We start from the raw sequence: 26,811 nt of genomic DNA on the forward strand, positions 1-26,811 counted from the left end.
TTCTACTCCCAGGCATAAGCAGATGGCAAGCACCTTTGTTTCTTTTCTGCAAAAGGCAGAAAATTTAAATTCAGACGTGTTTAGCTGCAGGGCAGATCAAATATAAAAGGTGGTATACTAGTTGTATTTGTAAGTAGAGAGAGAGAGAGGGAGATTTGAAGAGACCAAATACCATAGTTCACTGATTCTGGAAAAATGTCTAGGATTTCATATTTGGTCATTTGAAAACTGCTATAATTAACACAGAAAATTACATTAGATTATGAAGGGAGATATTGTTATAGAAGTTTACTTAAAGGATACGGGCTGATGTTCTGAAAATTTCTATAGAAGACTTGCATAAAAGTCCAGTTAGAATTGCACAGCGAGCGAAAGAGCAGGAAGAAGGGAAGAAAGATGCTCTCAGCTCAAAAGAAAATGATGTAAGGAGAGACCTGCTTGATTTAATAGTGACAGACATATTAATTTTAATTATTAATTTATTAATTGTATTACATAATTGATTGAATTAATTATGTTTTAATGATCTTCATTTTTCAACCATTATGTCAGGTTATATTTTTTGTATTTGTTATTCTGCTGTGCCTGCTATTTTGGATTTACTTTTTATTTTAGATACTATATCCCATGTTTCATTTTATATGTTATATTTCATAATTCATTTCATTTTACTCTGGAGCTTTTCTCCCTGGACCTCCGCTGAAAAAGGACCTGTGCCCAGTCAGACTTTCCCCGTAAAGAAAAGTAAAATAAATGTTTGTTTGGGTCTTTCGGCTTTTCCCGGTTAGGGGTCACCACAACGGAACTCCAGTCCGCTAATGATTGGCAGTAGAGTTTTACGTGCTGGCTTGCCAGGCCTAACGCACAACCTTCAATGAAGGAACGCCCGTTCACGCATGTCGCCACACAGAAGGCGTTCTAACTGAGAATCGAACGGGCAACGTCTAACTGTGAGGCGACAACGCTACCGCAGCACCACCACCGCGGTCTAAAGAAATGTAAAATAAATAAATAATAATAAACAATATTAAGATAAATGAAATAAACATATTATAGAAATAAGTAAGCATCAAAATGTTAGAAGACTAGTAAAACAGATGAACACAGTAACCAGGAGTGTTAATAGAACTTCATGTGATATTATAGAAATAAATAGAATATACTACTGTGCAGCTAAATTAATAGCAGATAAAGTGTTACCTCAAAAAGTAGGGTAACAAAGGAAAAGAAAGGAACAAGTAGAATGCCGCCATGGAAACATCAAATTATTAAGCCAAGAGGTATCGCTGTTAGAAAAAGATAGAAAAGGGAGCAGATTGTCAACAATCCCTAGAATGTTAGATGTGATAAAAGCAATGCACAGTAGACTGGAATGTATCATGCACACTATTTCCAGTAATAAACTAAAAATAGCACTAGCAGAAAAAAGACTTAGAAGGTATGCAGATAAATACAACTGAAAAGTAAAAAGCAATCAATTCACTGATGATCCAAAAATGTTTTACAGAGATCTGGGAAACAAAGCAAAAGAGACACCACCAAAAAAAGAAGAAATATGTGCATTTTGGAGTAGCATTTATGAAGACCCTGTTGAATACAGCAAAGATGCTTAATGGATCTTACGGTTAAAAGAAACGGTAAGAATCTCTAATATAGAGGATTTGAAATGGGGGGTACTAGCACCTAGAGAAATTAAACACAAAATTTAGAAAAGCTGATAACTGGAAAACTCTGGGTCCAGATAGAAATTTAAACAAAATTAAGAAAAGTTCCAAAATGGAAAACCCCAGGTCCAGATACACTTCCTAATTTCTGGCTAAAGGCATTAACATCTTTACGCAAAGATTTATCCCTGAGTAAAATTGATTTTTTTGCATATTTCTAACAGACACCAGCCTGGTTAACAACACAAAAAACATACTCCTCCTAAAGAGTGAACCTGTGCCATCCTAAAAAAGTTAGACCAATAACCCACTTTCTAACAATATATAAACTATATAGTGGAATTGATGTAGAGTTTATAGCCATCTAGAAGAAAAAACTCAATCATGACAATAGAACAAAAAAGGTAATAAAAGAAAATCATATGGAACAAGGATCCATCCAACCATCCCCAACCCCTTTTCCCCATTTTTGCACTTGGGCAGGGATCATCTATTGTTAAAGCCCAAACAGAGTGTGATAAAAGGAGATATTGCCAGCCCAGCTAGCTAAAAATTTTTAAATAATTATATGTCATTTTGAATATCAACATGAGTTATATAAGATGCATGTGTTATAAATGTATTAGAACTGTATGTCATGTGTATGTCAAACTGCTGGTACAGAAGTATGTGTTGAAAAGGTTTTTGCAAAGTGCTGTTTGACTGTAACTACAGTGTGCCCTACTGGAATAGAACAGAAATGTGCATGCACTATTGTAACTGTTAAATGTATATATTTTAACAGTAGAAACTGGAATACAGGAGGTTAACTTCAGAAAAATAGCTGAAATTAAATAACTTTATGGCTACGCAATAAAAGATGGTATCTTTCAGTTTTCAATGTAGCCAGAGACAGATTCTATTCTGAGAAGCTTTCTGTATTGTCAGAGTGAACTAATTACAACCTTTAAAAGTATGAAGGAATGCAATTGTTTTATGACTTCCAGCATCTGCCAAAGATCTGAGGTCTATGTATTTTCACAGGTAGATGCTAAATATTGTCAGGCTTCCATCAGTAGGGGGTTCACCTGTGATAGAGTCAGATAATAAGAAATTATGTCATTTTGCAAGCTATCCCAGCAGTAATATTTGAGATATTAATTTGAGGAGTGTCTTACAGAGACACAGCATTCTGCATTCTGTCTTGGATCTGACAAGAACTATTCAGCACATCTGCCTTGCTCTGACGAAGTAAGTTTCTAGGGAGCAGTATAATTCTCTTAGATATGGTCAGGAATATAGCAAAGCTTAGCTTAGATATTTTTCTTTATTTATTTGAGACTGTCCTGCAATGTTGTTTTAAATATTTCCTGTGATTTTGAACTCTGATGTCACTGTGATTATATACTGAATATTTTTTTGTTCTTTCAGTATTTATTATTAAATATATTTAAACCTTTCATTGTGTCAGATCTGTCTACAGATATTTAAATTTTGAGAGTACTTGCATATTTATTTGGTAACACTGTGTGGGCCACTCCTAGTAGCCTTGCTCTTGGTCAAAATACAATTTGTATTAATATTAATATTACACAGTAAGATTGGACACCCTTTGTTAAGGGCCTTAAAGTAGCTGATAAGGAGTTGGCTGGTGACAGTACCTTAGAGTCTGGGCAAAAGAGGGCATAGCTAGTAAACCTGTGCCAGCCTTTCCGAGGTGTGTGTGTGTGTGTGTGTGTGTGTGTGTGTGTGTGTGTGTGTGTGTGTGTGTGTGTGTGTGTGTGTGTGTGTGTGTGTCTGTGTAAATCAAACCTCAAAGAGTGTGTGTGTCAGCTATTTGGGCAGGGGCACTAAGTACTGGTTGGACAGAGAGGGTGCTGGAGGTCTTGGCTTGGCCACTCAGCTGAGATCTCAACTCTATAGCTGTGCCAGTGGGGAGTCCTACTGGGAATCTGGAGAAAGAGGGAGAAACCAGCCCTAGGCTGACTGTGGTGTCTGTGTGCTCTTAAGGGAAATGGCACTTGATGCAGAGAGCTGCATCTGGAAATACTGTGTGTGTACTTGTTATCCTCCAAGTATGTCCCCCACTGGTAGTGTATGCATATTTAAATTCCATTCCAGTGGGGCACACTGTGGTTACACATCAAACAGCACTTTGCAAAAACCTTCTCAACACACACCTTTGTACCAGCAGTTTGATATACACATGATATACAGTTGTAATACATTTGTAACAGAAGCATCTTATATAAATCATGTTGATATTCACAAATGACATATAATTATTTACAAAATTCCAGCTACCTGGGGTGGCAGTATCTCCTTTCGTCACACAGAGAACTGTAAAAATGGGAATAATCTAAGAATGGCATGGAGAGATTACTAAAAAATATTCAATAGTATCCTACATCTATGGATAATGGAATGCTTACAAAATATGTAAGTTACACCCAACAGTGATCATTAACATTGCAGCAACTATAAAACAGTGCCAAACCACTTTGCAACTGAGCCATGATAATGGGCAAATTATCATCCCAGAGATAAAAATTCAAAGGGTGATTCTTTGTCACCACTATTGTTTTATGTTGTCCTTAGACCATTAAGCTGTTTTTAAATAGACTAGGACATGCTTATAGCTTAATGTCCAGAAAGCAATCTTGTTCAAAGACATCTCATCTACTTTTTGTGGATGATTTCAGTTTGTATAATTGATCAGATGAGGATCTGAAAGTACAACTACAAATGGTTAAAACTTTTTTAGATGATATAAAAATGACATTTGTTGCAAAAGCAAAATGTATAAAAGGACTGATGTTAAGTTGTCAATCTCGCCTTCATTCTTGCTTGATGGGTTCGGAGCCGATCCTCGGCTCCGACTCGGCACTTGCTAAGCTCGTGAGTCACTTTTACCAGCTCGAGGCAGCCCCATATCCCATGATGCAAGGCGGTAAGTACCCAGATCTCGTTTGCCGCTTCGCTGATGAGGTCCTCCTTTTGCCAGCTCCTGGTAAGTGTTTTAGATAATACTATTTTTGCCCCTTTTTCACTTTAAAACTTGAATTTTAACATTTTTAGTTTAGATTAAGTCCCTTTCTGACTAGAAATTCCCTCACTCCTTAATTTTTTTAGTCAGGCCTTCTCCCCTCCCATTCCCCCCCCCCCTTGTCAGGGTGTGTGTGTGTGTGTGTGTGAGAGGTTAGTTATCTAGATTATTTTTGGGATAACTTGTTCTTGGGACTGTGTTGTGTGTGTTTTCTTCAACCATGTCCAAAGAAAGGGTCTCAGGCTTCAAGAAGTGTGACTCGTGCTGTCAGAAGATGTCTCTGACAGACGGTCACACTTCTTGCTTATACTGCCTGGGACCTCTCCACCTGCAGGACTCCTGTGCAATTTGTCATTCTTTTAGCCAGAGAGTTCTGCAGGAGAGGAGAAACAAATTGATTTTAGGGGGCCTACTTAAACCGGAGGGCTCTCCGGCTAAGTCGGCTCCGAGTAAGACTTCCAAGTCTTCCAAGGCCCAGGCTTCTGTATCTAAGCCTGCGGCCTCGGTTCCGACTCTTTTAGAGTCGAGATCGGCTCCGGCTGGAGCCAATCCTGCTTTTCACAAACCTTCGGCACCGATGGCTATCGGTGCCGATACTGGTTCGGTCACATCGGTGTCGGCTCCGACTGGTTCCGATCACCATGTGGCTCAGGCTTCGGTGTCGGCGCCGACCGGCTCCGACACCCTTACCTTTATGTCTGTATCGGCTCCGGCCGGAGCCGATGCATCGACCTTCTGTCGGTGCGAAAAGTCTTCAGCTCCGACTGCATCTATGGTTTAAATCGGCTCCGATGGTTCCTTCGAGGAAGAGGTCCAGGTCCCTTCCTTGGAACCGATACTCGGCTCGGCCTCACCTCTCCTCGAACGGAGCCATCGGAGCCGATCATCTAGGTCATCCAGGCTTTCTGACCATGATTTAGAGAGTGGTCAGTAGATTATTGAAATCACAGGCACTGGCCCAGATGCTACATAGTCCGTCTCAACAGGCGACTATTAGTCCACACCCTTGCAGTTCCTCCTTGACTCTACCTCAGAGTTTGGAGCTGGAGTCTTCGGGAATAGTTTCTGCTATGGCTGAGGGGCAGATCCCCCCCCTTCTGCTCCCTCAGCATCTACTCTTATCTCCTCTTCGAGACCTTCCTTAGAGGGATTCGGTGGTCGGGCTTCCCTGGTCTCCTTCGAGGGGTGAGTGGCATCGGACCCTTGTCCGACCCCACTCTTCCCTTGGAGCCTCGGCCTTGGTGAGCTCAGCTCCGACATCTGCCTCGGAGCCTTCCCTTTCGGTGGGCCCTGGAGTTCTGGTTTCTTCGGAACAGGTTCTCTCGGACCTCCTGGGAGGAGCCTCGAGGTGATGAAGAGTGTGCTGGCCACTGGACTCAGCCAGCAGTCTGTTCCCTTAGCTCCTCCCTCACGGTGCCTGTCGATATCTCTGCCATCTCTTGCTCCCGGACCCAGAGATCCTCCGCCTCAGGTTTCCCCACTGGGAAGAACCCCTCTTCCGAGGATTCTCCTGATCAGTCAGGGATTCTCCGCGCAAGAGGACTTGTAAGAGGAAACATGTAGACTCCCCCGAGTCTATCACTTCAGATACCGACTTAGATGAGTCGGAGGGATCCCCAAGATCCCCTCTGAGGATGTCTCCTTTTCAGACATCCTAGAACTCCTTAAACAGAGGGAAACTGGCCCTCCAATAATCCCTCTGAGGATGAGTCGGTATACCTGAGGCGTTTGGATCTCGGCCCTCCACCTCCTGGGTGTCTCCGCCTTCGACCCCTTATGCAGGTTATTGCTCGAAAGGCTTGGGCTGCTCCTGACTCTGTAGAGCCAGTTCCTAGGAGGCCGTCTAAATTTATTACTGCCCCTTCGGACAAGCAATTCCTTACGAAAGGTGTCCCTGCTGATGCCATGGTGGTGGCGGCTGCCACTAAGAAGGAACTTGCAGATCCTTCCGTACCTGTCCATCCTCCTAATAAGGACTCTAGGACCATGGACAGGTATGGTAAGCGGATGTTTTCTTCAGCGACCTTTGCTATGCGTTCGCTGAACTACTTATGTCACTTCACCAGACTCCAAAGGGACATCCTTAAGGAACTAGGTGAAGTAGTACAGGATCCCACAGCTGCAGGGGCTCAAGAAAAAATTGCTTCACAGCTAGGAACCCTTAATTCTATTGCTAACTCCTCCATGCGACTCATATCATATGCAGCAGATGGAGCGAGTAGGGCCGCAGGTACAGGTGTGGCTCTTAGATGCCAAGCCTGGATGCGGCTTTGTAATTTTGCAGATCCCTTTAAGGCATCCTTCACAAACTCTCCCTTTGATGGGTCAGCTTTGTTTGGCCCTCAAGTGAAGGAAACATTGACCAGGTGTGAGCAGGATGGCAAGACTCTTTCTGCCGTGGGGTCCGTTTTCCACCCCTTCTAGACCTTACCCTAAAGGACAGAAGGGTGGCAAAATGTGGTTCCGCAAATCCCAAGGAGTCACACCGGATACACATGGTCAGTTTACCCCTAGAGGCAGAGGGGGTAACGATAACAGACGCCGCTCTAGAGGCAGAGGGGGTCCACAAAACCAGGGAAGCAGAGAGCCTCTCTCTGACAAGCCCTTTCAGCATCCCTGAGATGTTGCCCGACTGTCCATCCTTGGAGGCAGTCGGGGGAAGACTATCGTTGTACCCAGAAGCCTGGCGTTCCCTCATTCAAGACAGATGGGTACAGTCGATCATATCCGAGGGTTACAAAATTCCTTTCGAGGAAAGTCCCTTCTCTCACTCAAATTCCCTTCCAGATGTACCACCTGGTCTAAGGGAAATTGCAGAGTTAGAAGTGTTAAAACTTCTACAAAAAAGAGCCATTCAGCCAGTTACAACAGACCATTCAGAGCCCGGAATCTACTCAAGGTTCTTTTTGGTCCCCAAAAAGACGGGAGACTGGAGACCAATATTGGATCTCAGCAGACTCAACAAGTCTGTGAGAAAGACAAGATTCCGAATGGTCACTCTTCAGTCAATTCTGCCCTTCCTAGAGAAGGACAACTGGATGTGCTCAATAGATCTTCAGGATGCGTACTATCACATAAAATTCACAGACGCTCCAGAAGGTTTCTCCGCTTCGGCTGGGGTCCAGTCATTTCCAATTCAGAGCCCTGCCCTTTGGTCTCACTACAGCCCCAGAGTGTTCACCAAATGTATGGCAGTGGTCACGGCTCACCTGAGACGTCAAGGAGTCCAGGTGTTTCCGTGTCTCGACGACTGGCTCCTTTCAGCCGTCACCGGGCAGCAACTTCTTCAAGCCTGGGATTACACAATAAATCTTTTGCACTCAATTGGGAATTTCGATCAACTACGAAAAATCCTCCTTATTGCCCTGCCAGTCTATTACTTTCATAGGCGCAAACTTAAACACTGTTCGGATGTCAGCTACCCTCACAGATCAAAGAATCTCAGATATACAAAGTCACGTGAGGATCATCCTAGCCAGCAAGAAAGTACAAGCCAGAATGGTTCTAAAGGTGTTGGGCCTCATGGCTGCGGCCATTACCCTTCTTCCCCTGGCCCGCTTCTATATGCGCCTGCTTCAGTGGATGTTGTTCACTCAGTGGTCTTACCAGCAACTTCCGATGCGTCACCAAATACTGGTGACACAGATTTGCAGGAATCATCTTTCATGGTGGATTACTTCTCCCCAGATTCACCAAGGCAGACCTTTTGTACCCCCAGCCCCTGTAGCCACTGTCACTACGGACGCCTCCCTGATTGGGTGGGGGGGTCATTATCAGGGCAGGATGGTTCATGGGACGTGGCAACCGTTCGAATACCACCTGCACATAAATGTCCTAGAGATGAGAGCAGTGCTTTTAACGTTGCAAGCCCTCAACGACTTTCTTCCCTTGGGGACAATTGCTGTCCACACAGGCAACATGTCTGTAGTATGGTATATCAACAAACAGGGCGGAACCAAGTCCTACCCCTTGTGTCGAGAAGCTCTCAGACTTTGGCAATGGGCGATCTCCTCTCATCGGTTTCTGGTAGCAACGCATATCCCTGGGAAAACCAACATTTTAGCGGACAGATTGAGCAGAGCTATTCTCATGCCTCACGAGTGGTCTCTCAAACAATCTATAGTGGAGGAGATTTTTCTAGAATGGGGCCACCCATGTTGCGATCTTTTTGCTACTCCCCAAAACAGCAAATGCCCAGACTTCTTCTCTCTCTTCCCACTGCCAGGCCATCCCCCCAGAGACGCTCTAACCCAGGATTGGCCCCAGGGACTTCTTTGTGCCTTTCCTCCTTTTCCACTGATTCCACAAGTACTCCAGAAAGCCACCGTTTTGAGAGCCAAAATGATTCTCATTGCTCCCTATTGGCCTCGATAAATTTGGTTTCCGTTCCTCCATCGTCACCTTTTGGTGCAGCCGTGGCGTCTGGACCCAGTGCCAGACCTTCTGATTCACCAATCGGGTCAGCTGCACCGGTCTATCCCTTCTCTCAACCTCACAGCATGGTTGCTCCACTTCCTTCCTTAGCCAGGCTTCCTATGATCTCTAATCCTGTTAGAGACATCATAGTAGCTTCCTTAAAATCCTCTACCAGGAAGATTTATACTAGCAAATGGAAACGTTTTTCTTATTGGGCAAAAGCCAAGAATATTGATCCCTTTACTGCTCCAGTACAAGCAGTTTTGGATTTCTTAGCGGAAATCTTTCACGCGGGCTCCTCTTCCTCCATGGTCAAAGTTCAGTTGGCTGCTATCTCGAACTTTCATGTCAGGTTCGCAGATCACAACATTATGTCCCACAGGCTTTGTAGAGCCTTCTTAAAAGGAATTTTTCTCCTGAAACCTCAAATCAGGAGTCCTCCTCCTCAATGGGACCTAAATTTAGTGCTGACATCCTTGATTCTTCCTCCCTTCGAGCCAGCTGTTTCATGTTCCCTGAAATTTCTTTCATGGAAAACTTTATTCCTGGTTGCTATTACTTCGGCTAGGAGGGTATCTGAACTTCATGCTCTCTCTGTTCTCCCCCCCTATTTAGTCTTCCACAAAGACAGAGTATCATTGAGAACTAATCCGACCTTTTTGCCTAAGGTCACCTCAAAGAGTAATTTGAATCAGGCTATTGATCTTTCTGTATTTTTCCCAAACTACTCAAACAGATCGGAACAAAAGTTACATTATCTTGATGTCCACCGCCAACTCAGATATTATTTGGACAGAACAAAACAATTCAAGAAATCCGATCAACTCTTTGTTTCTTATGCTGATAACAAAAAAGGCCTTCCTGTCTCAAAAGTGACCTTATCTAGATGGCTTTCTTCTGTCATCTCCGAAATTTATCAGCTCAGGGGAAAACAGCTGTGCTCGAAACCTACAGCGCATTCAACCAGAAGCTTAGCCACTTCCACAGCTTTACAAGCCAGACTTCCATTAGACACTATTTGTGCAGCAGCCACTTGGGCCACTCCTCATACCTTTGTTTCTCATTACAAATTGGATTTGGCCTCCAGGGACAGAGCCAGTTTTGGCTCTACAGTTCTCAAGAGTCTGTTCCATTGAGCCACCCAGGATAGAGGTGCTAGGGACGCGGTCCCATCAAGCAAGAATGAAGGCGAGATTGACAACTTAACATTGAGAAGTTATGTACATAACGTTCCATGTTAGTTGTCTTCTCTCGCCTTCTTTCTTGCGACCCTCCCTCCTTCCCCCTGGCCTGGACAGACCTTTTATCTCTACATGGAAGTATGCTTCTTAAGACCATACAGTACTGGTCTTCCATAACCATCCTTCAGGCTTTTCTCTCCTTCTTTCTTCCTTTGGGAAGTTTTTCTTTTATGCTAGGTGTTATTGCCTATAGACAACAAACGAGATCTGGGTACTTACCGCCTTGCATCATGGGATATGGGGCTGCCTCGAGCTGGTAAAAGTGACTCTCGAGCTTAGCAGTAGTCGGAGCCGAGGATCGGCTCCGAACCCATCAAGCAAGAAAGAAGGCGAGAGAAGACAACTAACATGGAACGTTATGGTAGGTAAATAACTTCTCATTTCAACACCAAGAAAATATAAACCTGGGACAGGAATGTGATGAAAACGAACCTGAGCAGAAGGAGTGTATAAATATTTGAGAACAGATGAAGTAACAAAACATGAATAAATGAGAGCCAAACTTAGTAACATATACTTCAGAAGACTAAAGCTAATAGTGGAAGCTGCCTTGAAATATAGGAATAAAGTCCAATCTGTACATCATTTTTTCTTTTTTAGCTTACTGCTCTGGTATGATTGATTGACACAAACAGCACTTAATCAGTTATATAAGAAAACAAGAGAAATGATTCATGTTTATCAATGATATATAAAAAACAGTGCATACTAAGACTGACTACCTGTTTAGGTCAGCAGTCAGAAGAATCCATACATATTAGCTGGCCTCATCAGAGCCCAATACAGTGAAAGTTCTAAAACAAGAAGAGAAGAAGTCAAGATGCCATCTTTGCTTAGTTCAGCAGAAGCATTTTGGAACAGAGTGGGAATGGAAATCAAATGAGAAGTAGACAGGAATTAGCAACTCAGCATGAACCCCCTTTTCCAATTTTCGAGATGGAGTCAGGCTGTTGTGTCAGCTTTCTCCAGCTCTCTCATTTCAGTGCCACTCTCCTACTTTGATAGTCATGCCTGACTGCTGCAGGTCTTCTCTCACGTAATCCATTCTTCTCTTTGGTGGATATCCTTGTTTCCTCTTGCCTTCTTCCAGTCTCTCCCAAATCTTGTTTTTAAAACAGGAAACACCTTTATTAAGTTATCACATATGATGTAGGCATACATTTATATAAATGAAAATGAACCATATTGACATAATTTTAATTGCAAACATTATACAGCACTTATAATCTATCCAGTCATCGTCAGTCAGGCATCACATAACTCATTCAACTCCTGCTTTCCTTTAAACCTTGTTTCTACTCTGCATGTATTATTCCACAATTCCCATTTTTTCAGTGTAATTTGCTCCTACCCTTTTTTAGAGGATCCCAGCTCCAGTTGTTTTCTCTCTTGTTACTATATTCACTACTTCTAGTACAGTTGATTTAGACTTTGGCTTCCATTTTCTATTAACTGCTTATTTGTCAGCCACCATAATTAGACTCAGCAAGGCCTTACTGTGTTCTAGGCAATTCTGATTCTATCTCATAGCTCAAAAAATAATTTCTTTAGTTATGACAATTTGCTCACCAATCTAAAACTGAGGGTAGTGTTCCTAGCATTGCAAGCATTCCAAACGACTCTTCCATCGGGTACGATTGCTATCCAATCAGACAATATGTCAGTAGTCTGGTACATCAACAAGCAAAGAGGAACCAGATCCAACCCGTTATGCCGGGAAGCCCTGAGAGTGTGTCAATGGGTGATAGCATCCAACCACTTTCTCTTAGCAATGCACCTTCCCAAGAACTCCAATCTGATTGCAGACAAACTGAGCAGGAACATTCTGATGCCTCACAAGTAGTTTCTCAACTCCATAGTAGTCACACAAATATTTTGTCATTGGGGCCGGCCTTGCTGTGACCTCTTTGCTTCCCCCTTGAACCACAAATGCAGCAGCTTCTTCTCCCTGATCCCCCCAAGGGGCAGTCACTGAGAGATGCCCTGATCCCCAGGTCTACTGTATGCCTTTCCCTCTGTTCCCCATTCCACAGTTCTTGAAAATGCACAATGGTTGAGAAGCAAGGTAATCCTCATTGCACCCTATTGTCCCTGTCAAGTCTGGTTCTCCTTGCTTTGGCCTCACTTGGTCCACCTTCCGTGGACCCTGGATCCAACCCCGAGACACCTATCTGACCCACAGGGGCTGGTCCAGCCCAACCTTCAGAGTCTCAAGCTGACTGCTTGGTATCTCCACTTCTGCTGATTGCCAGGCAAATGAACCTATCTCCCCCAGTATGAAACATACTTCTGGCTTCTCATAAACCCTCCACTGGGAAACTCTATCGTAGCAAATGGGTCAGGTTTGTAATCTGGGCTAAAAAACAAGGACTAGACCCATTCTCAATCCTGGTCCATAAGGTTTTAGTATACCTGTCAACTCTACTCCAGTCAGGAGCCTCAGCCTCTACTATTACAGTTCACCAAACAGCTATCTCCAATTTTCATGATGGCTTTAATGATTCTTCATTAATGTCCCACCGTTTTTTGCAAAACCTTCATGAAGGGAGTCCTGCACCTGAGACCACCTATATCCTACTGAACCTTGGAATTTGACTCTGGTCTTACAAACTCTAACTTGTTCAATCTTCGAACTTTCTGCCACAAAGTTTTTATCCTGGAAACCCTTATTCCTGATAGCCATCACCTCAGCCAGGAGAATATCAGGGTTACAAGCTTTGTGTGTTAATTGCCCTTACTTAATTTTCCATAATGAAAGAGTATCACTTCGAACTAACCCTTCCTTCTTGCCCAAAGTTATCTCGTATTCAAATCTCAATCAGTCCATTGATTTATCAGTCTTTTTTCCAAAATTTTCTAATAACGGTGAATGCCGTTTACACCTATTGGATGTACTTAGACAGAACTAAATCTTTCAGAAAGTAAGACCAGCTGTTCATTTCCTTTTCAGGCCTCAAACTGGGCAAAGCTGTTTCCAAACTCACTTTGTCAAAATGGCTAAGAGATTGCATTACCTTTGTCTATCAACAGAACAAATCAACTTTACCTGCTAAAGTCAAGGCTCACTCCACCAGGTCAGTGTCCACTTCAGTAGGATTTCATTCCAGAGTCTCTATAGATGACATCTGTGCAGCAGCTACTTGGGCAACCCCCTATACCTTTATCACTCATTACAAATTGGATATGGTCTCCAGGGAAAGAGCATCCTTTGGTTCAATGGTGCTCAGGAATATCCTTCCTTAGGGCCTCCCAGGACATAAAGTAGCTGGGGACTCATCCCATCAGTAAGGAAGGAATGAATGAAGATTTACAACATCAGATAAAGAAGTTATGTTCTTACCATAACATTCAATCTGTGTTGTAGATCTTCATTCATTCCTTACATTCTACCCTCCTACCCCCTGCCCGAAGACTCCTGGGGGGTCATTTTTGGTCCTGTCTACCTGATAGGGCATTTGCTTAGATAGGGCCTCCATTGTCTCTATTCCTTACGGGCAAACTCGATCTGAAGAAAGAAGGAGAGGGGCACTATGAGTATGACTTAGCTCAAGAGTTTTTTGGCTGGCATGAGCTTGTGTATTGGCTGAATCGGTTCCGAGGTCAGAACCAAAACCCATCAGTAAGGAATGAATGAAGATCTACAACACAGATGGAATGTTATGGTAAGAACATAACTTCTTTTTATGTTAAAAAGTTATTATCTCACCTTTTATGTTTATCAGCTTTTTTGTTAAGTATCTAGTTCCAGTTTTTGTGTTACATGCATACACTAATGTTTGGCAGGTTAATCTTTTATGCAGTTGTTCCTTGTCATACCCATTTGAGCCTATGTTACATCTTACAAAACATTTTGTTTATTGAAAGCCCTCAAACAAAAACAAATACACCCCACTACACCTCTAAAACCTATTAACTTAATACCAACACAAAATTATGTACATCTTCAAATATTGACGTTTTTCTGTCTCTCAAACATTTTCTGTTGAAACAATGGAAAAACTTTCATTGGCACAGTGTATCTGTGGTCTGTATTACTGAAAGAACAAGAATCTCCCTCTGTTTCACAGCTCACATTTTGTTGAACAAACATTTATATTTTCTCCCTAGCATGTTCTGCATCAAAAATGATTTTGTCCCTCCAGGAAAGAATAGCTGGGTGCAACAATTTGAATGTCACTCCTCCTTCTCAACATTCCCTGAATAATGGAATATTTACTCCTCTTTTGCCTTGACTACAATGTTTAACTACTCTCCACAAATATTCTGCTGGCTCACACTTGTAGTATTTCATCCTTCTGCCACAGTTTTGTCAGAATCAACTCTTTTTGCCAGTTGGATTGCATATTTACTAATAAAGATCTAGGTTGCTTTCTCATGGCCAGGTTTGGAGCATACACACAATGTGCCCTTTCAATTGACAACTCCTGCTGTGGAATACCAGTCCAGTTGCTTATTTGTGCTTTCATAAAATTAATAGTCTGTTCCTTCCAGCTTCTCTGGTACAGCAGAAAATCTCAGGTTTTTCCTGTCTGCTCTGTCCTTTAATTCTATTATTTTTTAAAACATCTCTTCTTTGTGCAGTTTCATATTCAGCCAGTCTTTTCTTCATTTTGACCTCTGATTTTTGCAGTTGTATCACTTCATTTGAATATCTGTTTAAAGCTTCTTCCGTTTTTTCAGCCTTTTATTATTTGATATACTCCATTCATGTTTTGTTTATTTTAATCAGCTCTGAGTACATTTCATAGGTTCATAGGTTCATACTAGGCTATCTGCCCAAGGGCATTTACAAGCCTAGCCCATAGTTTTGTGGCTTACGCCACCCCTTTAGTATGGGGAAATATACCCATTATTTTGCTGTGCCTCTGTCGAGCAGTGACACTGAGGTAATCCTATATCTGCGATCTCCCATCCATTGGTCAAGATTTCTCTTGAACAAGGCCAGCGAGGTGCTCTGCCTCACATATATCGGGATTTTGTTCCACAGCATAGGGAGTCTTTGGGTGATGAATCTATCCTCCAGCAGGTTTAAGTCTCCCCCTTGTGGCTCTGATGGATCTAGATTTTTGAGGTGAAGCATATTCATCAAATCTGGGTTTGACATGGCCTTGTATGTTAGGCAAAGGTCACCTCTGAGCGACTGAATAGAGCTGGAGTTCTTTCAGTCGGGCAGCATAGGACAGATGTTTGAGACCCTTTATCCTTTTGGTGAGGAACTTTGTGGCCTCTCCAGCTGCTGCAAGTGTCGGGTCAGATACATTCCGAATGGGGCATTGTACTCAATCATTGGTCTGATGAGTGATGAGTAGGGGGAGACAATGACCTCCCTTGATCTAGATGAGAATCCCTTCATGATAAGGTGGGCAATGTAGAAGGTCTTCCTAACTACTTTAGCTACATGGGTGTCGAATGACAGACTACTATCAACCTGGGTCCCCAGGTCCCTGATAACTTCTTCTGTGCTCAGTGGATTGCCACCTATTTGGTAGCTAGGGTAACCTTGTTTTTCCCGAAGGGTATGACTATGCATTTTGGCATTTAACTTTAGGCCATGGCTCTGGCACCAGTTATCCGTTTCCGTGAGACCCTTCTGAAGGATATCTGTGTCAGATGTGTTTTCTACTATGGGCAGTCATCTGCAAACTTTGTCAGCCATAACCCTCCTGTGTTTGCTTGTACTAGATGCCAAACAAGAGTGGGCCTAGGACTGAGCCCTGTGGGACATCACTTGTGACAGGCTTTGAGTCTGACATGGCGCCAGCAACTCTGACCCTGTGGGTTCTGTCACTCAGCCAGTTTGCAACCCATCTTGTGATGTATGGGTTAATATTTAAGCTGATGAGTTTTTCAATGATACCCGAGTGGGGTATTGTATCAAGGCCTTCGCCAGATCGAGGTAGGCTGTATGGACTGCCTTCCTCATCAATGGCTTTGGTGACTGTTTTGAAAAAGTCAACCAAGTTTAAAAGGCATGATCTGCCTTTGACAAAGCCAAACTGGGTTGGATCCAAAGTCTGCAAATTCCTATGTCTTTATTTATGAGGTCCATTATGATCCTCTCCATGGCTTTGCAGATAAGGCTTGTCAAGCTAATGGGCGGTAATTTCCAGGGTCGGTGGAGGCACCGCCTTTGTGAAGTGGGACCACAGTTGCAGTGCGCCACTCCTGGGCACAGTATCCAGAGGTAAGGCTCTGATTAAACAGCTGTCCTAGCTGTGGGTTTAATTCCTCATTGAGTTCATCAGGTCCCATGGATGCTGTGTTTTTGCTTGAGAGCGGTTCTCACTTGGGCGTAGGAGGTGATTGGGGGCCTGCAATCATTTGGTATAGATATCTCTCCTTTGGGGGGAGAAGTTTGCACTGAACCTGTCAGCCAGTATGTTGGCAATGTCCGTAGGATCAGTAATCTTCACATCATTTTGAACTAGTTCTGAGCATATCTGGGAGTTTCCTCCCAGGTTTCTAACATAGCTAAAGAAGGCCTTATGATTGTCTTTTGAGTCTTTAGCTATTTTTCTCTCAAAATTTGCTTTGGATGATTTTATGAGAGCTCTTAGTTTTTACTTATAGTGATCAAGGGTGTCTTACCTTTTAATGATTTTGCTCTATCTTGTAGTAGCTTCCTCCTTTTGTTGTAGAGTTTGTTTATGGCTGGGGTCCACCAGACTGGATGCTTGCCTTTGGTACAGAGAGTCTTTGTTTTGCTTGGGATTGCCTTATCCATGCAGTCCTGCAGGTGCTGGTAGAAGGCATTTGTAAGTGATTCAGCGGCATGTGTACTGTTTTCCGGCTCAGGGGCCTTAAAGGAGACCACACTAGTCTTTAGAAGTGTGAAGTCGGCTTCGAGAAGTTCTTTACTGTGGTCTTTTTATTTCAGGTGGGGTGGGATGAGGACCTCCAGCGAGATTAGTTTGTGATCTGATCTCACCAGTGAGGTATACTTCGGTGTTGAACATTGTGCTCCCATGTTCGTGATGATGAGGTCAAGTATGTTATCTCCTCTTGTGGGAATGGTAACTAGTTGTTCCATGGCATTTGAGTTTATGAATTCCAGGAACTTTTGGGCTAGGGTGTTTGGGCTTGAGTAGTGTTCCCAGTCTATATTAGGGTAGTTGAAGTCACCTAGTATGATGGTGTTTGGTGATACATTTATCCCCTCTAGTGTTTTCAGGAAGGCCATGTGAGGTTCCTGAGTTTGTGAGGGTGGCCTGTAACATGCTACAATTTGCAGAGCAGTCTTGCCTATGGTTAATTGCACCTGGATGGTCTCCGATGCATCGTGCGTTGCAACCAGTCTTGAGGTGTGGGAGTCCTTGATGAATATGGTAGTCATGTCTTGCACCAAAGCATTGCTTTTTGCTGAACAGTTGCAGAATGCTTCCCAGTTAGTGTTTTTTTCCTCACCTTTTGTGATTGATTTTCTTTCAGGCTCTCTGAATTTCTTTTTTGCTGGCATCCAGGCAGTGTACTTACTAGCCAGTTTCTGAAATCTACCCAAAAATTGAGTTTCTGTTTTCACATTGAGAAAGCTGAAATTAAGCTGTTACTCACTTTGCAGCCATCTTGAAAGTCAATCTTTCCCAAATCTTCATTAAATTATCTTCTGTTTTCCTGTTCATGTGCCCAAGTCACTGTAGTTTGTTCTCTTTGAACTTTTCTGCAAATTAAGCCACTTTTGCTTCTGCTCTTATGTCCTCATTTCTTCATCTGCCCCACAATGAACATCCTACCATCCATCCTACTTCATCTCCATCACCTCTAGCTTCCTCAACTGCTCTGCCTTTACTGCACATGTTTCTGTAACTGAACAGTAGTACTGGTCACACCACTGTTTTGTACACCATATTTTTCATCTTCTTTAGCATTCTTCTTTCGTATACTACACATGACACTCTGTGCCAGCTGGATGCAGCCCTCGGATTCTGACTTTGATCTCCTCATTACGACTTTGATTCTCTTCAGCCACCTCTCCTGGATACTTGAAGCTGTTAACCTTTCCACTGGTTTCGGTTCTATCTTAATTTTGAGCTACTTCTGATTTTTCCATTTGTTACCATGATAACCGTCTTATTTGTATTCAATTTCATCTCATGTGCCTTCAGTTTTGTGTACCATTCCCTTATCATTTGCTGAAGTTCTTGTCCAGAGTCTGTTTGTAATGTCACATAATCTGCATACAGCAGATTCGTTGATGTGTCGCCATTGACCTCTTTGCTAATGCAATCATAACCAATATGGACAGTAGTGGGCTCAAAGATGAACCCTGTTGCACAATCACTCCCACTTGGAACCCCTGTGTGAGAACAAATACTGCTCATACTTGTGTCATTGGGTCTTTGTTCATAGCCTGCACTAATTCTACCAATGTTTCTGGGTCTTTGAACCATCACAGGGCTGCCCTAATCAGCTTTCTTTGGACCTTGTCATATGCTTTCTCCAAATCTAGGAATGCCCACTTGGACTTTTTCATCATCTCTAGCTTCTTCTCTGCTATCTGTATCACTGCAAATGTTGTGTTGGTTATGCTGCATCCTGATCTGAATTTGAAATTATCATCTCTCATGTTACTTTCTACTTCTCTGCATATCTGTTTATCAGTTACCCTCTCCAACACTTTCATGCAGTGCAACAGGAGTTTGATACCTCTGTACTGCCCACGGTTGTGAATGTCCTCTTTGTTTTTGTACACTAGCACTAGTATGCTTATTCTCCAGTCGTCTGGGATACATTTTTTTCACCATACTGCAAAGAATACCCTCCGGAGTTATTTCTCCCCTGTCTCACCTAACATCTTGATTATATCTGCTGTGACCTCATCTGAACCTGCTGCGTTCCCTGAATCAACGAAAGGCCACATCAGCGACTTTTTTCCAGAGGAAAAAGCACTTGGCCTACTAAACACCACACAAAATCCTTCGAAACCTACAAAGTGCGGAGCTTCGCCTCCCACACCCCCCAATTAAATATAAAAACTCTGAGATCTCACTACATTGGGGAAAACAGAAAATCCCCAATGATGACCAGGTGCTTTTATTCTGCTGTGAAAAAAGTCGCTGATGTGGCTTTTCATTGATTTCAGCATTTGCTGTTTATTTGCCAATGAAGACATGTTCACGGAACATGTGTTTTGGCAAGATAATAAAGACCCAATGTCAACACTATAACACCATAGAAGACCAGGAATTTTGATATCTGATTAGCAGAAGCTGACTGCTTAAAATCAAATTGAAATGCTTCCTTTTGTCCTGTTGTTGCAGTAACTGTCCTCTCTAATTATAAAAATAAGTAATGTGCTAGTCAGCCACATGGTCTACAATCTTTGCATTTTTGCTCATAAACTTGGACACTGCTTCTGCATATATTTCAAATGTAATGTCAACTCAATCACTCCACATAATTTCTATTTCGGGCGGCACAGTGGTGCAGCAGTTAACGTTGTCGCCTCACAGCAAGAGGTTCTCTGGTTCGATTCTCGGCTGGGGTGCCTTCTGTGTGGAGTTTGCATGTTCTCCCTGTGTTTGCGTGGGTTTCCTCCAGGTACTCCGGTTTCCTCCCACATTCCAAAGACATGCATCTGGAGCATTTCTACCCGGGCCTCCGCTGAAAACAGGCTCTGTGGAACCTAGTCGGACTTTCCCGGTCAACAAATGTTAAATAAATTAAAAAAAATAAATGATTTTACTTTTCCCAACTTAGAATGTTTATTATTCCTCATGTATATATTTCCAGCTTAAGAATTGTTAATGTCTTCTTGTTTGCATACTTTTTTACTGTTTTAAATGTAAATTATATGGCGCTTTTCTCCCCGGGCCTCCACTGAAAAAGGGCTATCAGCTCAGCTAGACAAACCTGGTCAACAAATGTAAAATAAGCAAATGCATACATAAATAAATGATGTCGCTAGGCAATCAAACAAGTACTCCATGACAGCAGAAACCTTTATTCATAACATCCTTATGGTATTATTTTCTCTTCCTTTTCTTGTCTTAATGTTGAATTAGTGGAAAGCAGCAGAGTGTGAAATCAGCGATCTTCAATCAGAATTTCAGTTTGAGAGGATCGATTACCTTGCAACAATTCGACGCCAGGAGCGGGAGTACCTCCTTCTGCAGCAGATTTTGGAGCAGGTGCAACCTCTAATTCGGCGTGAATGTAATTACAGCAACATTGACAAGATCAAGCGGGAGGCCACCTGGGACGAAGAGAGTGGCTTTTGGAGGATTCCAGAAATATTGATGCAGACAACAATGCTGCCAGCTGGTAAGTGAATGAGGCATTCCATTGTTATAATAATAATTATTATTATTATTATTATTATTATTATTATTATATTTGGTTTTGTAAACAGCTTTTAGCAAATTTGCAAACTGCTTTTAGCAAACTTGAAAGACAAAAATCTACATAATAGTGATGTAGAGTTTAATATGCATTCTGTTTGTCAGGAACATAAAATATAACACTTAATGTAGCGTTGATTTTAATTTGCAATCTTCGAAGGATGAGCTGCAGCAGTGATGTGAATTTGCAGTCTTCGAGGGTTGAGCTGCAGCGGTGATGTGAATTTGCAGTCTTCGAGAGATGAGCTTCAGCGGTGATGTGAATTTGCAGTCTTCAAAGGATGAGCTGCAGTGGTGATATGATTTGCAGTCTTAGGGTTGAGCTGCAGCGGTGATGTGAATTTGCAGTCTTCATGGGATGAGCTGCAGCGATGATGTGAATTTTCAGTTTTCGAGGGGTTGAGCTGTAGCGGTGATGTGAATTTGCAGTCTTCAAGGGTTGAGGTGCAGCAGTGATGTGAATTTGCAGTCTTCAAGGGTTGAGCTGCAGTGATGATGTCAAGTTGCAGTCTTCGAGGGATGAGCTGCAGCGGTGAAGTGAATTTGCAGTCTTTGAGGAATGAGTTGCAGCGGTGATGTGAACTTGCAGTCTTCAAGGGATGAGCTGCAGTGGTGATATGATTTGCAGTCTTAGGGTTGAGCTGCAGTGATGATGTGAATTTGTAGTCTTTGAGGGTTGAACTGCAACGGTGATGTAAATTTCTAGTCTTTGAGGTTTGAGCTACAGCGATGATGTGAATTTGCAATCTTCGAGCTGCAGCAGTGATGTGAACTTGCAGTCTTCGAGCGTTGAGCTGCAGAGGTGATGTGAATTGGCAGTTTTCGAGGGATGAGTTGCAGCGGTGATATGAACTTGCAGTCTTTGAGCGATGAGCTGCAGAGGTGATGTGAATTTGCATGTTCGAGGGTTGAGCTGCAGCAGTGATGTATATTTGCAGTCTTCGAGCGTTGAGCTGCAGAGGTGATGTGAATTTGCATGTTCGAGGGTTGAGCTGCAGCAGTGATGTATATTTGCAATCTTCAAGGGATGAGCTGCAGTGGTGATGTGAATTTGCATGTTCGAGGGTTGAGCTGCAGCAGTGATGTATATTTGCAATCTTCAAGGGATGAGCTGCAGTGGTGATGTGAATTTGCAATCTTCGAGGGATGAGCTGCAGTGGTGATGTGAATTTGCAATCTTCGAGTGATGACCTGCAGCAGTGATTTGAACTTGCATTTTCGAGGAATGAGCTGCATACTTCCTGATAAAGTTGCAATAAAAGTAACTATATTTTCTCGAAAAATTACTGTTGGCACCCTCTCTACAATGCATGAGAGATTTTAGTTTGAATTGGGATATCTCTGGGATGTTTCTTGTTTGTTGTTCATATTTGTAATGTTGGTGGAGGGTGTGATCCAATTCTAAACAGCAGGTGCAGTTTTAAGGAAGGGCCCTTGGCTAACAACTAGATCACAGGAAGGATGTTTCAGAGCAGTGGTAAGTAGGTTTTAGGATCTAAGGGGAGTAGTCTGAACCAAGCTCAAATCTGCCATCCACAGTTGGACAATAGCTACAATTTAAAGGCTTAAAAATGGGAATTCTAGGAAGAAACATTGCAAGCTGCAGGGAGACATTTATATTTCTAATGTGAGACAATGGTGTTTTGTAGGCTTATACAGTGAGATAAAACTACAAACTTTAAAAAAAATAATCTGAAATAGAGGTATGTTGTAGGATGAACAACTTACGGAGCATATTTAAGATTGAGATGAGTATGTTTTTAACAATACGACATCTAGCTTCAATAGAAGGAAGCCATGTACAATTACTTCTTGGTTTAAGCTAAGCAAGAACCTTAGAAGTGGTGATTTCTGCATGATATTTAAAGGAAAAACAAGTGTTGAGCCAAACTACAACAGACTTGTAAGTGTCTGTTTGTGTAATAAGAATGAGAAAAGGCTCATTGATGGTTAATGTAGAGGTACAGGAAAACAAGTGAGGAACCCAAAAACAAAGTGAAAATGGTGTAAAGCAGCACCGTACATTACTAAGAAATGTATTAACATTGTTTGTTCCAGGCAAAAGGAATATCAGATTATCAGCAAGCAGTGTAGATACAGCTCATTATTTATTTATTTTTATTTTACATTTGTTTACAGGGATAGTCCGACTGGACACATATCCATTTACAGCAGAGGCCCAGGGAGAAAAGCTCCACATCCAGTACAGAAAAACAAATAGTTGTACAATATGATAACAATATGATCATCTATACAGAAGCAAAAAATTAACAACAGATAAAAATACAACTTTTGATACAAAAAACAAAATTAGACACTAGATAAAAAATACAACTTTCGATACAGAAACAGAAATTGACACTAGATAAGCATTATAACTGACTATAGAGACAGAGACTGCTTTAGAAATTAATTAGTGTAAGTTTAGCATGAGCTAGTATAACGATTAGAAACTTGAGCAGAAAAATAAAATACCGGATACTGTAGAAAAATTACAGTAGGAATAATTGGATATGAAGCTATCTGGGGTGGTAGAAACAGTGAAGGTTAGGTAATGCATGGACATAGCCAGGAATTCACTAAGTGTGATTTAAGTGAGTTTTTGAACAGCATAATAGTGGCAGAAGATAAAGCAGGGGGAAGGTTATTCCAGGATTTAGCTACATTATGGGAGAATAGTGCTTTACCTGCAGTGTTGTTAGCCTTAGAGATACAAAGGAGTGATTTGTCAGTGGAGCTAAGGGGACGATTTGATTTGTAGGGTGTGAGTAGGTGACTTAGTGCTGGGATTCTATCGGGATGTCTAACAATATTGTAGGAAATGATTAGTTGATGGTAATTGAGTAGTTGGGGAAATTCTAGCCATTGTAGTCCTTTAGAGCCTGACAGTGATGGGTTCTGAAGGTGCAGCTATTAGCGAACTTCGCAGTTTTGTTGTAACATGTCACAAGTCTAGCAAGAGCATGTTTTCTGATATGTGTAAGGATTGGTGCCGCATACATTAGAGTGGGCAATAGATGGGTTTGGGCTAGGGAGATACTCGCTTTTTTTGAGAGAAAGTTTTTATGTCTGTATAGTGTTCCCAATTTTTTATGGACTTTTTTGATGGTTTGTGAAATGTGGACATCAAACTGTAGGTTTTTGTCAATTTCTACACCCAGGAGTTTGGTGTGTTCAGAGGGGGTGATGATAGTACCATTTATGGAAGTGATTGAAAAGGATAGAGAGGTAGGAATAGATTTGTTGGGGGTGAAAAGAGCCAATTTAGTCTTTTTGGGATTTAGGATAAGTTGGATCTGAGTAATCCAACTTTCCACTAAACTAAAGGAATCCTGAGTGAGTTGTTGTAATGTGGTAAGTGAGGGTGCAGAGCAGATAAGAGTCAAATCGTCTGCGTACTGTATGAGTGTAGCAGGGTGGGTGGAGGTGTGAAGATTGTTAGTAAAAATCGAGAAAAGAAGAGGACCTAATATCGAGCCTTGTGATGCACCAATGGTTGTTGGGAGTAGAGGAGATAGTAAACCTTGCCATTGGACAGACTGCTGCCTATCTGACAGATACTTTTTAAACCAGGCAATAGTTAGAGGGGCAAATGCTAGAGAGGCAAGGGTGTCTAGAAGTAGGGAGTGTGAGACCATGTCAAATGCTTTCGAGAGGTCTAAAAATATAGCAGCTACAATGTTGTTGTTGTTTCTGTGTTGGTTTACCAGGTTAGTAAAAGAGAGAAGAGCAGTTGCTGTGCTATGGTGTTGCCGAAAGCCATGTTGTGTGGAGGAGATAAGATTGTATGAGTTTAGGAAATTCATTACTTGAGAGTATATGCATTTTTCGAGTAGTTTAGATAGAGGGGATAGAATCGCAATCGGATGATAATTAGAGAAATTATAGGAATTGCCACCTTTGTGAAGCAGAATAATATGTGAAACTTTCTATATTTGAGGGATGTAGGCTTCCTATATGGAGTGATTGATAAGGATGGATACAGGGTAAGAAATGGACTCAGAAGCTACTTTGAGGATGTTAGCAGGAAGATTGTCTGCAGCAAGTGTGGTAGGCTTCAATTCTAGGAGGAGTTTTTTAACAGTAGAGGTAGGAACAGATGAGAGAGTAAAGGAGGGGATGTTAGGGTATTTTGTTGAGATATCTAAAAGTTTGTTTTTGGATAGTTGGGAGGATAAAGTCAAGATAGATTCTGTAAAGTGTTGATTAAATTGGGAGGCTATGTCTGTAGTATTGTTGGTGGAGGTGGGAGTTGGAGTGGTGGTTTTACCTGGTTTTAACAATGAGTTGATAGTATGCCAAAACTTCTGAGAGTCTTTTGAGTGATTATTTTGGGTAGCAAGGAAATAATTCTGTTTATCCAGTTTGGTTTGTGTCTTGGCCTGGTTTCTGAGTTGTTGGCAGTTTTGTTTGGATAGACTAGTGTTTTCTCTTTTCCACATTTTCCAAGCCTTGTCTCTAGACTTCAGTAGGACTCTTGTGTCCTTACTTACCATGGTGAGTAGTTTGTCTTAACTCTAACTTTCCTAATGGTTGCAACTAAATTTAGGACATTAATGAAAGTGCTATTAAAGTATTCAATGGACTGGTCTAAACTTAGGGTTTTAAGTGGATCCCAGTTACATTGTTTTAGAATGGAGTTAGGATCCTGTATATTTAGTTTGTGGTAATTTCTGACTTGTCAAAAAACTATGGGCTTAGCTAAGTTGGTGTGTTTATGAAGGAGGACTGTAACAAGGGTTTTAATCAGAGAGAAGAGGGTGGTCCAGGGACATAGTGTTAGAAGACATAGATAGAGGTCAATGTTAAGTTGTCAATCTCGCCTTCATTCTTGCTTGATGGGTTCGGAGCCGATCCCTCGGCTCCGACTCGGCACTTGCTAAGCTCGAGAGTCACTTTTACCAGCTCGAGGCAGCCCCATATCCCATGATGCAAGGCGGTAAGTACCCAGATCTCGTTTGCTTCGCTTATGAGGTCCTCCTTTTACCAGCTCCTGGTAAGTGATTTACTAATTCGCTAATTTAGCCCCTTTTAACTTAAAAACCCCTTATTGTTAGTTTTTATTTAGTTTTAAACTGTTTCTGACAGAAATTTGTCTGTCTCTTATTATTTTTTAGTCAGACTTTACCCATCCCCCCCCTGTTAGGGTGTGTGTATGTGTTTGTAGTTATACCTTTTGGTATATTTAAATTTAAATTCTTTGACTGGTGTGTGTGTGTGTGCTTGTGTTACACCATGTCAAAAGAAAGGGTCTCAGGTTTAAGAAGTGTGATTCGTGCTGACAGAAGATGTCTCTGACAGACGGTGACACTTCTTGCCTTTATTGCCTGGGGCCTCTTCACCTGCAGGACTCCTGTGCTATATGTCATTCTTTCAGCCAGAGAGTCCTGCAGGAAAGAAGAAACAAATTACTCAGGGGCCTTCTTAAGCCGGAGGGCTCTCCGGCTAAGTCGGCTCCACCTAAGACTCAAGTCTTCCAAGGCCCAGGCTTCTGTGTCAAAGCCTGCGGCCTCGGCTCGACTGCTTCTGAGTCGAGATCGGCTCCAGCTGGAGCCGATTCTGGCTTAACAGCCTTCGGCACCGATGGCTATCGGTGCCGATTCTGCATCGTCCACTTCGGTGTCGGCTCCGATCCGCTCGACCACCATGTTGCACAGGCATCGGTGTCGGCTCCGATCGGCTCCGACACCGTTACTTTGGCTGTATCGGCTCCGCTGGAGCCGATGCATCGAGGCTACCTGTCGGCTCCGAGGTTGTCGGCTCAGACAGGTTCAATAGTTTCATCGGTTCCGATGGCTCCTTCGAGGAAGAGGTCGAGGTCTCCTTCCTTGGAGCCGATACTTTCGGCCCCGGCTTCACCTCTCCTCTCGCAACGGAGCCATCGGAGCCGATCTTCAAGGTCATCCAGGCTTTCGGACCATGACTTAGAGAGTGGTCAGTAGATTACTTAAGTCACAGGCACTGGCCCAAATGTTACATAGTCCGTCTCAACAGACGACTATTGGTCCACACCCCGTTACAGTTCCTCCTTCAACTCTACCCCAGAGCTTGGAGTTGGAGTCTTTGGGAATGGTTACTGCTACGGCTGGGGACGGATACCCCTTCTGTCCCTTCAGCCTCTACTCTTA

General features: G+C 42.5%; 1 protein-coding gene across 1 annotated transcript in view; it reads left to right on the plus strand.

The window, feature by feature from the left end:
* KIF17 (kinesin family member 17) overlaps window positions 1-26,811 on the plus strand; it is a 1,182,720-nt gene that overhangs the window by 1,004,916 nt on the left and 150,993 nt on the right. The window contains exon 11 of the mRNA XM_044063178.1: window positions 20,348-20,606. Within this exon, the coding sequence (XP_043919113.1) occupies window positions 20,348-20,606 (259 nt within the window). The remainder of the gene's footprint in view (window positions 1-20,347; window positions 20,607-26,811) is intronic.

Source organism: Protopterus annectens, chromosome 2.part1 (genome assembly GCF_019279795.1).
Source record: "Protopterus annectens isolate FY-2018-M chromosome 2.part1, PAN1.0, whole genome shotgun sequence".
Classification (NCBI taxonomy): Eukaryota; Metazoa; Chordata; order Ceratodontiformes; family Protopteridae; genus Protopterus; species Protopterus annectens.